This window comes from Cheilinus undulatus, linkage group 16 (genome assembly GCF_018320785.1).
Source record: "Cheilinus undulatus linkage group 16, ASM1832078v1, whole genome shotgun sequence".
Classification (NCBI taxonomy): domain Eukaryota; kingdom Metazoa; phylum Chordata; class Actinopteri; order Labriformes; family Labridae; genus Cheilinus; species Cheilinus undulatus.
In genome coordinates this window covers 19,733,078-19,747,424 of record NC_054880.1, presented here as the reverse complement: position 1 = coordinate 19,747,424, position 14,347 = coordinate 19,733,078, and the positions used below count along the sequence as shown (strand labels likewise).

Genomic DNA, 14,347 nt, shown 5'->3' with positions numbered 1-14,347 from the left:
TTATCTTTATTTTAGAGAGACAAATAAAAGCAGGTGACAAATAATTGTCCATCATGTTGATAATTTTCAATACCATGTTTTAAAATGACACATCACAATAGTGGGTCCTCATCTCCTATTTTTGTTGCTTTGGTATCAAAACAGGTATCAATATCTTCTGACTTATATTCGTTTCATATCAATGTTTCGAAATCTGGTACCATGACTATTACTACACGCAACATGATCATGATTTCGACAATTGCTTCAGAGAGCCAGACTGCTCAAACAAACCCCTGATGCTCCGTCTCAGAACCAGACTGACCTTTAAAATTAAATAGAAAAGTCTGGTATATCTTTGCCTTTGTAATCTGCATGATGGTGGAGGTGAGTGTTTGTAAACACTGAGGGCACTAAATCTGACTCCTAGAAGAGGTCAAATGAGAAATTAACTGATGCGTTATACAAACCAGGATCTTACTTAAAACGTATAAATATCGTTTTTATCTTCCAGTTTCATCCCACGTTAGCCTGACGTTGAAAACACCGAGTAGTCAGCTGACTGCTCCAACGTGGAGCGTGAACACCGTGGAAAGTAGCAGCGACGTTTGAACAACGACAACATTGGTACCCTCTGAGTAGTACCACAATGGGAGAAATCAAACCCAACAACCATGCTGAGCTGGGGATAAAAAGAAAAGTCCCGGTTTCCACAACAAACATCCATGCACGATTGTTATCATACCGCCAAAGTTTCCGCCTTATGTTGCTCTGTTGCAAACAAACCCAGGAGGGCAGATCTCTGTAAATGCATGGCTGTTGCAAATAATAGCATTAATATAACAGTATTGTATAAGGCTATAAACTATTGATATCTGAAGAGGCAGCAGACTGGAAATATTCATCCGCCAACCAATCTTAAACATAGCCCACAGGCACTACGATTCCTATTTTGGGTCAGTGTTTGTGGCTAAGCCCCCGCTAACTAGCTCCACGTTAGCTCAGATATTTTTGATAAGTAATAAACAAATAGTTTTAATGCTGTTCTTTTACATTAAATGTGTCTAAATGTCACATGAAGCGTAATGAAACATGTGTAGCTGACAAGCTACAGTTAGCTTATTCACCTCCTCACTGTTGCTGGAGTCAAAGCCCGCATCTCTTTGCCGACTGTGCTTCTCCGCCACCCCGAGCAGGCGCAGCAGGGACGGATCCTCGCTCAACGCGAGACCGATGTTAACGGGCCTCGGCCCTCCAGCAGCCAGCTCCCCATCTTTAGAACCAAGTCTTCCGCGTCTGCTACGTTTCTCCAACCTCAGCCTACTTCGAGCCGTGCACGGCCGACCCGGGAATCGAAACTTGGCCGGAGCGTGAGTGCTTAGGCCCGCGACGGTAGCGGGAGGTGATAATCCCCCTCCCGATGCCGCCATTATTTACTACAACAACACGGAGGGCGCGCTGGCGGAGGGTGACAGCAGCGATGTGAGGAGCAAGATGGACTGCGCAGAGGCAAAGGCGCGAGATAGAGTGGAAACACAGATGCATCATGGGAAACGAACTTGTTCAATTCAGGACGCCACCCTCTCCACAACACCATACGACCTCATCCGCACCGAAAATTTTTTATTTTCGTTCACCTAACAGGTTATTTTTTTTAATACTCAATCGAAGATCTATGATGTCATATGCTCTATGATATAAAATCTAATTTAATCTAAAATAAAATCTTAATAATCCAAGCGGATAAATTTGATGGTAACAGTGTTTTAACAAAATTACATATTTCGCTAGAAGTTGCAATAGCTTAAAATGAACATTATTAAAAATAGTATGACTTTATACATCGTATTTTACCCTTTAAACTGTAGGATGAACTTGCATAAACGCAATGGAATAAAACAAAGTATTTTTATTTCGTAAATATGAAATGTTTTTATATTTCGTGCGTATATACCTCTGTATTTAAATTCGTCTTTTAAAATGTTGTCAAAATTAGCACTTTCAGTATTACTTTTTCTATGTTCAGGTAGTGTGTCTTTAGCCAGAAGAGCAAATATCTTAAAGTCCTACTACTTATGAAACTACATAAATGCAACTTAAACAGTCCCATTTTATTTTGGATTTCTAAAAATTCTATCTTTATCATTCTGTACACTACAATCAGAAAAAATGACAACGATTAAAAATGTTTGTAGCCTTCAAATTTTTGCTTGCATAAGCACAAAATAGTCTCTTGACCCTCACTTGGCTGACAGACCACCACAAACTTGCTTGTCATCAATATCAAAAAACATACAAGAGGACTAAGAAAATACACCTTAAATGTTTGAGGGTAACAATTTACTTCTTGCAAAAGAATTAAGATCCCAAGATTACATCATTGGAAGCATAAAAGCACAGGATAGCATACAGTGGCCCTCGTATTAGATTTTAGATTGTAGATTTCCAGGACTTGCATTCTTTCTCTAATTTAAACCTTTATGAATTTGTGAAAATAATACAGTACAGTTTAATACAAAACATTCCTCCAATTGAGTGTGAATTGGTGAGATCCTCTTCTGTCAATATACAACATTACTAGTATAATAGAGGTAATATCAACACCAAAAGGCTCTTTTGACATGAGCTCTAAGTGGACATTTTTCGTAGTCATTGCTTTGTTACAATATTTATGTACAGGTCCGTACATTGTTTTCTTCACAAGTGTATGATGTCATTCTAAAAGCAACTTAAAAACGTCACTCCGGACAAAAATCTCCACAATTCCATTGTGATGCATAACCTTCCATCAAATTTTTAACCCAAATTATCCACATATCTACTACACAAAAGAGAATAAGGCTGAAAAATTCCAACAACTATTTCACTGAATGATGTAGGATAAAGTTGCTGTCTTCTCTGTACATTATCTTTTTTCTGCTGCCTCCTCTCCCTCAGAGTGGGTGTATTGATGGATCTGCAGATCACCCTCTGTTTCCAAGCTCTTTCCACATGTGGGGCAGGTGTATTCAGAGCAGTGAGCCTGGGACATGTGGGCTTTGAGCTGCTCGGGTTCAGCATAGCTCTCATTACACTCTAAGCATGAGTAAGGTTTGTGAGAGGCTTGCTTATGATCCTCTCTCTTGTGCGCCCGCAGGGCTGTAACAGAGGGAAATGTGAGGTCACAGTCTGATTCAGGACAGGGAATCTTGAGCTCTGTTTGCAGCTCATTAGACAAAGTTTCCTCTGTTGTAGAGTCATTGTGTGCTTCCCCTGAATCATCTCCAGGTTTGATTTTCTTGTTGTCAACCAGCTCTCCTTGAGCTGCATTCTTCGGTTTACGGCCTCGTTTTTTGCCTGGGGGCTTTATGCCACACCTTATTCTATTAGCAAACATCTCCTGGTGCTGCAGGAGTTCTTTTTCTGTTTGGAAACCACGACTACATTTAGCACACTGATAGGTGTGGACATCATCAGCCACTTCTGAGCCCTGGCTGTGCGCCGTGAGGCGATGATGGCGAAGTCGTGAAGTACTAGGGAACAGGGCACCACATTCCCCACAGGGAAACCGCCTCTCTATGCAATCAACACGCCTGTGTTTGTTTACCTGCAAGACATTCAACATAAAGAATAGAGGTTTAAACCATATTTTAAGCACAATAAGGTTACATGAAATGTGTTCTGTTCTCACCTCAGCATAGGTAGGAAAGTTCCTCTGGCAGTAAGTACAGCGGAAAGGCTTCTCCTCTGTATTGTGAATGACCTGATGCTGGCTGAGCAACTCAGAGGACGAGAAGCTTTTCTCACACTGGTAGCAACTGAAGAGTGTATCAGTCTGCGAAGTAATGAGCGAAAAACTGATTAAATATTAGTCTTAATGCCTTATCGAGTTATCTATTCAATTAAATGATTTTTTAGGTTTATTTTTCTGCTTCAATGCATTTATTCAGATTGGACAGTGGACAGATTCAGAAGAGTGGGAAATGAGATGTGGGAAAAGAGCCAAAGGCCAGATTCTAACCTGGGCTGCCTACTTGGGGGAAGACAGCCTCTGTATGTTGGGCATGCAGACATGACTGCTAGGCTATTAGCGCCACTATTCAATCACTTTTATAACGATGTAAGGTATTTACAAATATCAAGGAAAGAAAATCTTACATATTTTCAGCCAAATTATGTCACTATTTCTAACCACAATGGTTTAAAACACTTTAACTTGTTATGGAAATATCAATCCGGGAGCATAACTGATCAATCAGTCCAGACAAGATTGTAAGCTAATACTGGCAGATAACATGAAGGGCTATATCAATATCAGCAGCAGTACTGAAGGAAATGATAAAGAGTACACCTGTGATCAGTTTTTTAGTTTGAAAAGCTGCAACTTCATTTTTTTAATCTCAAAAAGATTAGTACTTTTATTATTAAAAGTTTCATTATGTGTGTATGTTGTTAAATTCCTTACCAAATTTAAACATCATTCTTAAATATATTTCAGGCAGTGAAAAATCTTGGTTGATTCATAATGTCACACTAAATAGTCACACTCTTCCCCACAAGGCATCCCCATTCATCTGTTGTTGGTAGAGGCAAGTGTATTGAGATCATTTAGAATAGAGAAACACCTATGTAAACATGCCAAAGTAATTATAATTGGCATATTCAAAATTCTACTGTGTGGGAAGCTATCATTCTTTGTTTTATAAGACATAATGATCATTTTTGGAGTGTTTGTCTGACCAAGGCAGATTTCATTCTTTTTCTTTCACAATTCACAAAAAATACAGTCTTTTGTTAACAACCCGTTTAAGGGAATGAACTTTTAAACTTTCACTTCTTGAAACCTGATCTGTCATTTAATTTTTATTTACCCCCTGCAACTGCATCTTGTACAGCTCCCGATGACTCTTCCTCATGTGTCTTTCCTTGGCTTTGGCGTTGCAGAAGGTGATGAAGCACAGAAAACACTGCAAGCTCTCATGCTGATCTGCATGACCATAAGATTACATAGGTTTTGAAGATTATTTACTGTCATAACAGAAAATAATTATGCATAAACTAAAAATGCTAGACTTTGCAACCAAGAAATAGATTTTGCCATAAAAGCTTGCACTGATGTTGTAAATAAATGTTGGCTCACAGGACTGCACGGGGCCGACCAGCGTCTCTGCTTTCTTCTCCTTTGGGGTGGATTTAACTTCACCACCGACGATGACATGTTCTATCTTCAACATATCGACGCTGATTCCTTAGAGCACAGCCACGGGCACAAGAAGCTGTCACACTCCTGGGGTAAAATAAGCGCATCATTATATTGATAGCATATTAACTGCAGAGACATGGGGCTAGCTTAAAGCGCACAGGCGTAACGTTACGTAGCATGAGTAACTTTGAATGCGTAAAAAAAAAAAAAAAAATGTGCAGGGGCTCAATGAAAATAAGCTAAATCTTACAAAGCTCGTATTGTGCCACGCAAAAACATTTTACGGTCATTTTGGTATGAAAAATGTTGTTTAAAAAGCAGCTTTATCAGACCGAGCTAGCTGACGGATGGATGGAGACAGCAGACGTTGCTTCACATGCACAGCTAACCTAAAGGCTCGACGATTGTGCACATAAATTCCAAAATTATTTCAAATCAAGTCCCTTCCTTCTGGCAAAATTATTTACCGTATGTTCAAGAAAGCTGCATATTCCTGAGGACTTACTATCATTTTTAGCTAAAGCTATTGTAAACAATTCAAAAGGTATCCATTACTTACTGTTAGAGACGTCCTCCGAAATGAAGCCGCACCGACGAGCCTGCCCGCGTCACGTGACAGGGGAACGCCGCTGTTATCGCGAGATATCTCGATAAAAGGTAGCAGACTGGTTTGTAGTACTTTTTGTTTGTGTACAATCTATGGTTTTTAATTAAATGCGTAAAGTAACTACACAGATTGTAATAGGAAAATATAAAACCTTAATTCGTGTTATATATTTATTGACATTAAAAATGTGCTTTTTAATTGTAAATTTAAAGTGTTTTTAGTTGTAGTTATTACAAAAAAGTAACCTTCTGGTTCTGGCATGTCTTTCACCAAGGTCCTAGAATTTGTTCATGTTGTTTTTTTTATATATATATATATAAGTAAACAGTGTCAAAATGTTGAACCTCAAGAGAATTTTGGAGCTTTAATGAGACTATCTGACCTTGTAGACAATGACATGTTCTGTATTTTACTCTAGACAAGAACTGTCAACATGCATAAGGTTTACTTATTTACCGATTCATTCTTATGAAAAAAAAACATTAATTATAACTGGATTTTGCTACTGTGATAGCTTTAGTTTTATCAGGTATTAAAAATCTTGCTACATGAGATTTTGCTTGAACTACCCTGCAACATTCAAATAAGGAGAATTCAAAACCTTTTCTAGTCAAAGTATCTTTGGAAAATTGTGAATGAGAATTATTTTGAGAAGGCTGTACAAGAGATAATGTGTTCTTTTACTTACTCTTCTGCATTTAAAATAAAAAAAAAGAAAAGAAAGAAAACTGACAAGAACAAACAAAAATTTATGTTTAAGATTCATAGAACTTTATTGGGAATAGGACAAGGCAAACATCAAGGCAGATATTGATGATGAGGTGATGAGACGGCACATTAACGCTTTAAATAAATTTGTCAGTGACCCAGGCAAAGAGTGAAGGGCAAATGAGGCAGAAGAACATGTCAGAGTTAAAGGGGCTGTCTAAGCCCTGGCCTGTTGCTGCTGCTGGAATTCAGCAATTCTGCTCTCCATCACAGGCCTGAAGTGCCTGATCAATCCCTGAAAATAGAAGAGAGAAAGAGGTACATTATTTTACCTTCAAAGCAGACACATTACAGAGCTGTACTAATAACAGTGAGTCAAAATCTGTATGAAAAAACTCAGAGATGCTTTGTGATTAGAAGATTTGTGATTAGAAATTAGAGCTCTGAAGCATTTTTCAGGATATGGTTGGTGGTTTTAAGTTATGTATTTACAATTACATGTGGCAAATTTTAATGTAATCCAGTACAATAATTAGCACAAAATCTCCCCTGTATGAAGATGATCTCCAGCAGGGTCTTCAACAAGTCAAATTTAAGACTTTTTAAGACCATAATAAATACAATTTTTGACCCATTTCACATCCATACTGGCAAAAAAGTAAAAAAGACATGAAGGGAAATCGGAGGCCCAGAATTACGTGCAAAGTATATGTAGGGCCCTATGAAATCTGTTTTATTTTTTGCCAAATTTTGTTTTAATGTTTTTTTGGAATTCTGTTTTTTAATCTTTCCACTAATTTTACCAGAAAAAAAGGAGTGTCTTGTTTATGTAAATGAATCAAATGTTCACTAATTAAATAGAAATAACCTTAAATTTGTTGAATAAGGGCCACAGTTGGCCCAGGAGCCGTTGTTTGGCCCTGATATAAAATAATTATAACCAGTGTAACAGTCAGATATTTTCAACATTACAAGACATATTCACATGTATAATCACAACCTAACTGATGTTTATAATTTAAATGAAGAAATTCTTCTGTTCACTCAAAAACGGTGATAGTAACTTAATAAGAAGGTCACATTAAAGTTAACTGGTTAATAGTAAACCTGTTACCTAAACTTGTATTTACTCTCACAGTCTGTAACAGTGCATGCAGTTTGGTGCTGCATTGTCCTACTCCTGACTGTAATGGTTCTCTCCTCATCTCTCTCGCTGTCTGTCCGTCCGCCTCATATCAGAGCGCTACGTTAATCCAGACACGTGTTGGCTCGTTAAGCAACCAAAGGGAATCCAGTATCTATAGGATGAATTACTAAGATAACTGTTACTCAAATTTAACATCATTCAGACTGTGAGACTTCATAAAATCTCAAGTCTGTCCAACTTGATTTTGAGCCTCCGAGGGGTGAGCGGTGTGCCTCGCGTGAGGTGAGGCACACCACTCAGGTGGTGTGATGAGGGAAAATAACTCGAAGCACAGATGAGTTTTCTTGAAGGTGCAACATTAAGTCCCATGGTACTGGCCCATATGCGGCTACGTGATGTTTGCCGGTGTTTTGTGCAGCTGCTTTGACATGCTGTTATTTGTTTAAGGGGGGGCGGGGTGAGTGAGGGACAAGTTGTGCTCTGCTTTAGTGTTCCCCCGGGGGACATATTCCTCAAATATACGTTCCTCTTTCTAAAAAAAACACAGCATTTCAGTCAAATTCATTTAATTTTCGCGTTAAATTGTAAATTCCGTTTTTAAAGGCCAAGTCCACGATTCCACCTGCAATTCCGCTATAATAATACATTAATAATACATTTTTAAGACCTTCAAAAATTGTATTTAAAACATTTTATGAGATTTTAAGAGAATTTTAGACATTTTAAGGCCTTAAATTCAAATGATTGGATTTTAGACTTTTTAAGACTTGTTAAGACCCCGCGGATACCCTGTCCAGTTTCTGTTGATCTGCCAAGTAAGCTGAAAACCTAATTTAATTTTTTTAATTTTATGATATGACTGTATATTTTTTTAATCATCTAATTGTTCTGTGTTTTATAGTATGTGTTTACCTGGACTGGCCATGCTGCACCATCTCCAAGGGCACAGATTGTGTGTCCCTCAATCTGCTTACTGAGCTCCCAAATCATGTCGATCTCTGCTGGCCGGGCATCACCACGCACAAAACGCCACATCATCTTATTCATCCAGTCCACACCTGCATAAAAAAGAAAAAAAAATGTTTATAAGGAGGCAGAGATTAATCCGTGAAGTTCAAAGTGAAGAAACACTTACCCTCTCTGCAGGGTGTGCACTGTCCACAGCTCTCATGTTTGTAAAACTCAATCAGTCGGGCGATTGCTCTGATAATATCAGTCTGCAAAAACATTGAATTCACTAATGTAACACAGGTTTTCATATATCTCAGTGACCAGTGACTGATGCTGCAGGATTGACATGCTTACAGATTTGTCCATGACAATGAGAGCAGCGGTTCCCAGGCCAGTCTGAGCCTGGATGAGACCGTCAAAGTCCATCAGCACCTCCTCACACACATGCTTGGGAATGAGGGGTGTGGAGGAGCCACCAGGGATTACAGCCAGTAGGTTATCCCACCCACCGCGTACTCCACCTACCAGACAGATGTTCGTTTCAATTAAGTAAAATGAAGAAAATAATGCATTGACCTACGTTGTCCTTACGTTAAGCTGACTTAATCTTTAAACTCCCTAACCTCCTTGGCAAAAACACGTGCAGACAAATAACTGATGCTTTTTGGTTTGTCCCTTTGCATTACTTTAAATTAATCAAAATCTATTTGAAAAGGAAATGCATTTGCATCACAAATATTTCTGGACAAAAACTCCCATTACTAATAGATCAAAAACACCTCGCTCTATCCCTTTTGCTTCAAACCAATGATATTATTAATCAAAACTGCTGCCCTAGTTTAAATGAATCCTATTTGAGGACTTTTTTATTTTATTTTATTTTTTAGGATCAGTACCTGCGTGCCTTTCAATGAGGTCTTTCAAAGGAACTGACATTTCCTCCTCTACAGTGCAGGGATGGTTAACATGGCCAGAGATGTTGAAGAGTTTGGTGCCAGAGTTTCTTTCTCTGCCAAAGCTCAGAAACCATGAGCCTCCACGACGACAGATAGTGGGTGCTACTGATACAGTCTCCACATTGGCAACAGTTGTTGGACACCCAAACACACCTTTAGGATAGAAGAAGTAAGCATATTACAGACATGCTCTTATTTCACAAACTCAAAAATTTATGACACTTAAATCCCTCTTAGTGCACCGAAACTCACCCACATCAGCTGGAAATGGGGGCTTCAGGCGGGGTTTCCCCTGCTTGCCCTCCAAGGACTCAATAAGAGCAGTCTCCTCACCACAGATGTACGCTCCAGCTCCACGCATCACAAACACATCAAAGTCATAACCAGAGCCACAGGCATTTTGCCCGATCAGTCCAGCCTGATAGGCTTCATTGATAGCAACCTAAAAAACACATGTTGAACATACAGCATGATAGACCTAATGCAAGGATGTGGCTGTCAGTATACCAGAAATACATAAACCCAAATGAAGCAACACAAAACTGGACATGACATGAATATCATCAGTGTGTCTTACTCTGCTTATTACAGGTTGCTCTGTAAGCAGATTTAACATCTAAAACTCTGGATTTTTAGTATATAGTGTCAGGTTTTAATCAGTCCAAATTTACCTGCAGGTTGGACGACTCATTATAGAACTCTCCTCTGATGTAAATGTAAGCAGCACGAGCCCCCATGGCCCTCCCAGCAACCAGGCATCCCTCCACAAGCTTGTGTGGGTCATTCCTCATGATCTCTCTGTCCTTACAGGTGCCAGGTTCTCCCTCATCTGCATTAACTACCAGGTACTTTGGCCTAAAGTAGTAAAAAGTAGTAAAGTAAGAGTTGTTGCATTTTGAATTTGTTAATATGCCAAATATAACATTTGTCTCCAGAAAATATGAAAAAGCTAGGTAACTGCAGTTGTTAAAGGTACACACTTTGGCTTCACCTTTGCAAATTTCAAAATCTGGTCACAAGCAAAAAACAAAAAAAAAAAAACCAAAAAACAAAAACAAAACTTTTTTATTATTGTCATTTTTTTGGGGAACTAAATTCAACAGTTTAGGCAAATAAAGTACGTGTTTTGCGTCCGTCTCTTTACTGACCTGCCATCACTGGGCTTGTTCATGAAGCTCCACTTCATGCCTGTTGGAAAACCAGCCCCACCTCTGCCACGCAGGCCAGAGACCTTTATCTCATTGAGGATCCAGTCGACGCCCTTCAAAAGGATCTCCTTAGTTTTGTACCAGTCGCCTCGCTTTAGAGCTCCCTTCAGCCTGGAAAGCAAGTGTGAGTATGCGTGACACAAAGACTCATTTTCACTTTTAATGCCAAGGACATTTAACATTTTGTAAGATAAGTCAAAGAAGATTAGGTATCGTGCTAAAGATTTGACAAAGAAAATATAGAATCAACGGGGATACCTCCAATCATGGCGTCCATAAAGGTTTGTGAAAATTCTATCTTGATCAGCTAGAGGTCCATAGGTGGTTTTCTTAGGAGCACTCTATGAGACAAACATATTGAATGCTAAACACATTTTTACCACACAAATGATAGTTTGGGCTGAACAAGAAGCCAGATACCTGTGCTGTGCTGTTATATCTGGTAATGGCTGTCACTCCACCTTGGCTGACTGCAGCTGGAGCACGGGCCACCCCACACACCACTGCCCGAGACAGGGACAGCATCTTCCTGACAAAAGCAGAGGACAGTAATACAGTCAAATGGACAGATAAGACACCTTAATATAAAAAGGAAAAAGTAAAACCACTATGGGACTGAAACTAATAAATATTTTCATTGTTAATTATTGCTAGATAGTTTTAAGAGTCATCAACAGTTGAGACTACGGATGTACAATATTATCAGTACAATATCAGCAATTATTAGCTTACGAATACATGAGTTAGTGGAGTTTCAGGCTGGGCTAACAGATCTTCATCAGCTGAAGTCTCTCTCTTTATTCATAACCATTCCTAACACTTTAATGAGTGTTTAAAGGACTGAAATTGTTAATTTGTTCATCCTCAAAATTGATATTGAAAATTAATGATATGACAAAAAATGGTGTTGGCTAAAATTATTTTGTGAATAACAGCATAAATACAATATTGTGCATCCCTAGTTAACAGTAGTGATCTGTCGCCCATCAACTAGCCGGTACAAAGAGCTGGCTCTTTTAACAGTAAGATCCAGTTCTTGTTTAAGAGCCGTTGTATATTCTTCTTCTTCATGTTATTGTTTTCATTGTCATTATTACACATTTTGTGTATAGTAGGGTTGTAGGAATGGGCTTTTCCCCACACTGCTCTACTACAGGCACACCACAAATTAGGGACACAATCTTGATGGTGCAACATTGTTTTATAATGTCAGGCCTGTCATACAGCCCAGTCAGAGAGCAGGTTTCATCAGACCCACAATGTATTTACAGGCGACAGTTTATTTTGAAAATAAATGTAATGAAATTTTAATAAACAAAAAATTAAGCATGATCAGAATGTAATACCAGCACCAATATCGATCATAATGCTAAAGCTGGCATGTTAGATGAAGCCAAACTGCTACCCAAATGAAGAAACATTTGAAAAACGGAAGAGGAGATGTTTTATGAACGTGTGCTACTTTGCCTTTGAGCAAACAAGGTAAATAATTAGATAAATGGTTAGGGTTACGGATAGCCTCTAGTGTCGTTTCAGAGTTATGAGGTAGTGATTTTTGACAAAGCAGCAGAAACAGAACACCAGCTCTTCTTGGTGAGCAGAGCCAAATGACCAAATGCACTAAAAACAGCTGGGATACCCATCACTTACTAAGAGTGAAATAGGGCCAGATTTTTTTTAAACTTACGGATGTCTGGTTGTGTTACATTTTTGCCCTTTAAATCTGAATCATTTAGTTTTCAAGGGTATGTAACAGATATGAAGCAAATATGCGCATTTTGGAGCATGGAAACACAGTAAATTAAGATTCACAATTTAGTACACAGAAAGGTCGCTGCTTTGCTGAAATGGGAATCTGGTATGACAAGTACCAACAACACATGCGTCAAAGCAAAGCAGAGATTCAACACTTTAACTATTTAAACAAAACTGAATTCAAAGACGGACACAAAAAAATATGCATGATTCAATTTGATGATTGTAAACGAACAGTGTTTAAATATCAGGTCTGTTTTGGGCACAGCAGCGTCGAGTGAAACCTTACTTAACTCCTGATGTGTTATTGTTATGTCAGGGGTTTTGTGTTACCTAGCGACGACGAAGGCGGAATGTTAACAACAGAATACCCCTAAACCTGCGAGTGAGCACAAGTTAGAGAAATGCAACCTGAAGTGATAAATCCAGACTATTTTCACCGTTATAGTGGGTTGTTTTGAGTGCGCATTGACCTCCATGCTTACGTAGCCAGCGTAAGCTACTGCTAGCCTAGCTCTATGCTAAGTTAGCTAGCGGTTAACCTTGTAATGTCAGAATAAATACAGCGGCTTCACGGCAAATCTCACGCTGACAGCTCATAACTGGGTTTGTTACTGTTACCTACAATTCCCGATCGGAGCAAAGCAATCAAACGATGAGTGGTTTAATGTAAGAGCACGAACAGAATCGGTTCTTCTTACCTTCTCAATGTCCCGAGTTTATGAAATCGGACAGGAAGTAAATGAGGACTCAGTCGGAAGTATTTACAGCTGTGTAGGTCTGCGGAGGATTATTTAAAACTTCAAGGTTTCACAACTGACACTGAACCGCCCTGTTTTACGTAGGACAACTTCCATAACAGTACACTGAAAAATGATTAATGTAAACCAATGAGCATTTTTATGCATTAATTTCTCAAGTTCTCTCCCTTCTTTCTACATCCGTGTAAATATGTACCAAAGTATATATTCCATATTGACACCAACACTGACTTTAGAAGAAAGACTGAACCATCCAGCAAAAGGTTAACCTAAATTGCCATCATATTAAACAGTGGCTAGACGGTAGATAGAGGATTATTAGCCTTTGCTGAATGTTTACACAGAACAGATTCACAGTGATTGATTGACTAAAAATCTCAGCAAGGTGAGGTTTTTCATCAGAAAGCCCTTATACCAGTGCATTTTTAAAAAATCTTAGAATACCATAAAAACGTTTTTACCCGTGCGTTTTATTTCAAGAAGTAAAACTTGTATATATTATAAATTCATACAAAGGGAAACATTTCAAGACTTTTTATCACACAAAATCAGTCCATAAAAGGATTAATGCTAAAGAAATGTTGACCTTCAGGGAAATTTTGCTGTTTTACGCACTAACTGGGTGGAGTTTCATTTAAACAAATTACTGCAGCCTCAGCTCATCTATATTGTTGATTTCCTCGACAATACCCTGGAGATTCACTGTGGGGTTTAGGTCAGGCAAGTTGGTTGACCAATCAGGCACAGTAATACCATGGTCAGCACACCAGTTTGTGGTAGTTTTGGCTTCACTGTGTGCAAGTGCCACCAGTATCTCCTAAGCTCCTCTGCAGATAGAAGCACTCTAAAACCTCCTATTAGATGGCTGACAACAATGACGTGGCACCTCAAACCAACACTGACTGTGAAAACTTCACTCTGATCTTTGTTATTATCTTCAAGCACCATGTATTCCGTGTCCCTGATCTTCCTCCAGACTCTGGACCTTGATTTTCATATGATATCGAAATTTACTTTCATTGGAAACAGCTTGGACCACCGAGAAACAGTCCAGTTCATTTTTGCTGTAGCCCAGCTGAGACTTTTATAACAT

General features: G+C 38.8%; 3 protein-coding genes across 5 annotated transcripts in view; all 3 read right to left on the bottom strand.

Moving 5' to 3' along the window:
- kmt2ba (lysine (K)-specific methyltransferase 2Ba) overlaps positions 1-1,473 on the bottom strand; it is a 33,889-nt gene extending 32,416 nt beyond the window's left edge. For both annotated transcript variants that reach the window (XM_041810016.1, XM_041810017.1), the window contains exon 1: positions 1,107-1,473. In XM_041810016.1, the coding sequence (XP_041665950.1) occupies positions 1,107-1,409 (303 nt within the window). In that variant the 5' untranslated portion in view covers positions 1,410-1,473. The remainder of the gene's footprint in view (positions 1-1,106) is intronic.
- Positions 1,474-1,964: 491 nt separating this feature from the next.
- Positions 1,965-5,761, bottom strand: LOC121524073 (zinc finger protein 814-like). Of its 2 annotated transcripts, none has more exons than XM_041809257.1 (5): positions 5,721-5,761; positions 5,099-5,245; positions 4,830-4,945; positions 3,650-3,793; positions 1,965-3,565 (listed from the first exon to the last, which is right to left on the bottom strand). In XM_041809257.1, the coding sequence occupies exons 2-5, from the start codon at positions 5,190-5,192 to the stop codon at positions 2,885-2,887; spliced, it is 1,035 nt and encodes a 344-aa protein (XP_041665191.1). In that variant the 5' UTR covers positions 5,193-5,245; positions 5,721-5,761; the 3' UTR covers positions 1,965-2,884. The 2 variants fall into 2 exon arrangements, with proteins under 2 accessions (XP_041665191.1, XP_041665190.1); XM_041809256.1 differs by lacking the exon at positions 5,721-5,761 and adding an exon at positions 5,629-5,716.
- A 755-nt stretch (positions 5,762-6,516) lies between these two features.
- ndufv1 (NADH:ubiquinone oxidoreductase core subunit V1) lies at positions 6,517-13,283 on the bottom strand. Its single transcript, XM_041807961.1, has 11 exons — positions 13,195-13,283; positions 11,159-11,267; positions 10,997-11,079; positions 10,679-10,849; positions 10,202-10,385; positions 9,783-9,972; positions 9,471-9,683; positions 8,929-9,095; positions 8,759-8,840; positions 8,536-8,681; positions 6,517-6,771 (listed from the first exon to the last, which is right to left on the bottom strand). Exons 2-11 carry the CDS (start codon positions 11,261-11,263, stop codon positions 6,694-6,696), a joined length of 1,419 nt encoding a protein of 472 aa, XP_041663895.1. The 5' UTR covers positions 11,264-11,267; positions 13,195-13,283; the 3' UTR covers positions 6,517-6,693.
- Positions 13,284-14,347: the final 1,064 nt, after the last annotated feature.

Bases quoted from the DNA above. Each gene is read 5' to 3' on its own strand.
- LOC121524073 (XM_041809257.1), bottom strand. From the start codon at position 5,192: ATGTTGAAGATAGAACATGTCATCGTCGGTGGTGAAGTTAAATCCACC. The intron at 3,794-4,829 runs GTAAATAAAAAT...ATTACTTCGCAG, and splicing joins ACAAGATGCAGTTGCAGGGG to ACTGATACACTCTTCAGTTG. The intron at 3,566-3,649 runs GTGAGAACAGAA...AATGTCTTGCAG, and splicing joins ACTTTCCTACCTATGCTGAG to GTAAACAAACACAGGCGTGT.
- ndufv1 (XM_041807961.1), bottom strand. From the start codon at position 11,263: ATGCTGTCCCTGTCTCGGGCAGTGGTGTGTGGGGTGGCCCGTGCTCCA. The intron at 11,080-11,158 runs GTATCTGGCTTC...TTTGTCTCATAG, and splicing joins GATATAACAGCACAGCACAG to AGTGCTCCTAAGAAAACCAC. The intron at 8,682-8,758 runs GTAAGTGTTTCT...TTTTTTATGCAG, and splicing joins GTGCACACCCTGCAGAGAGG to GTGTGGACTGGATGAATAAG.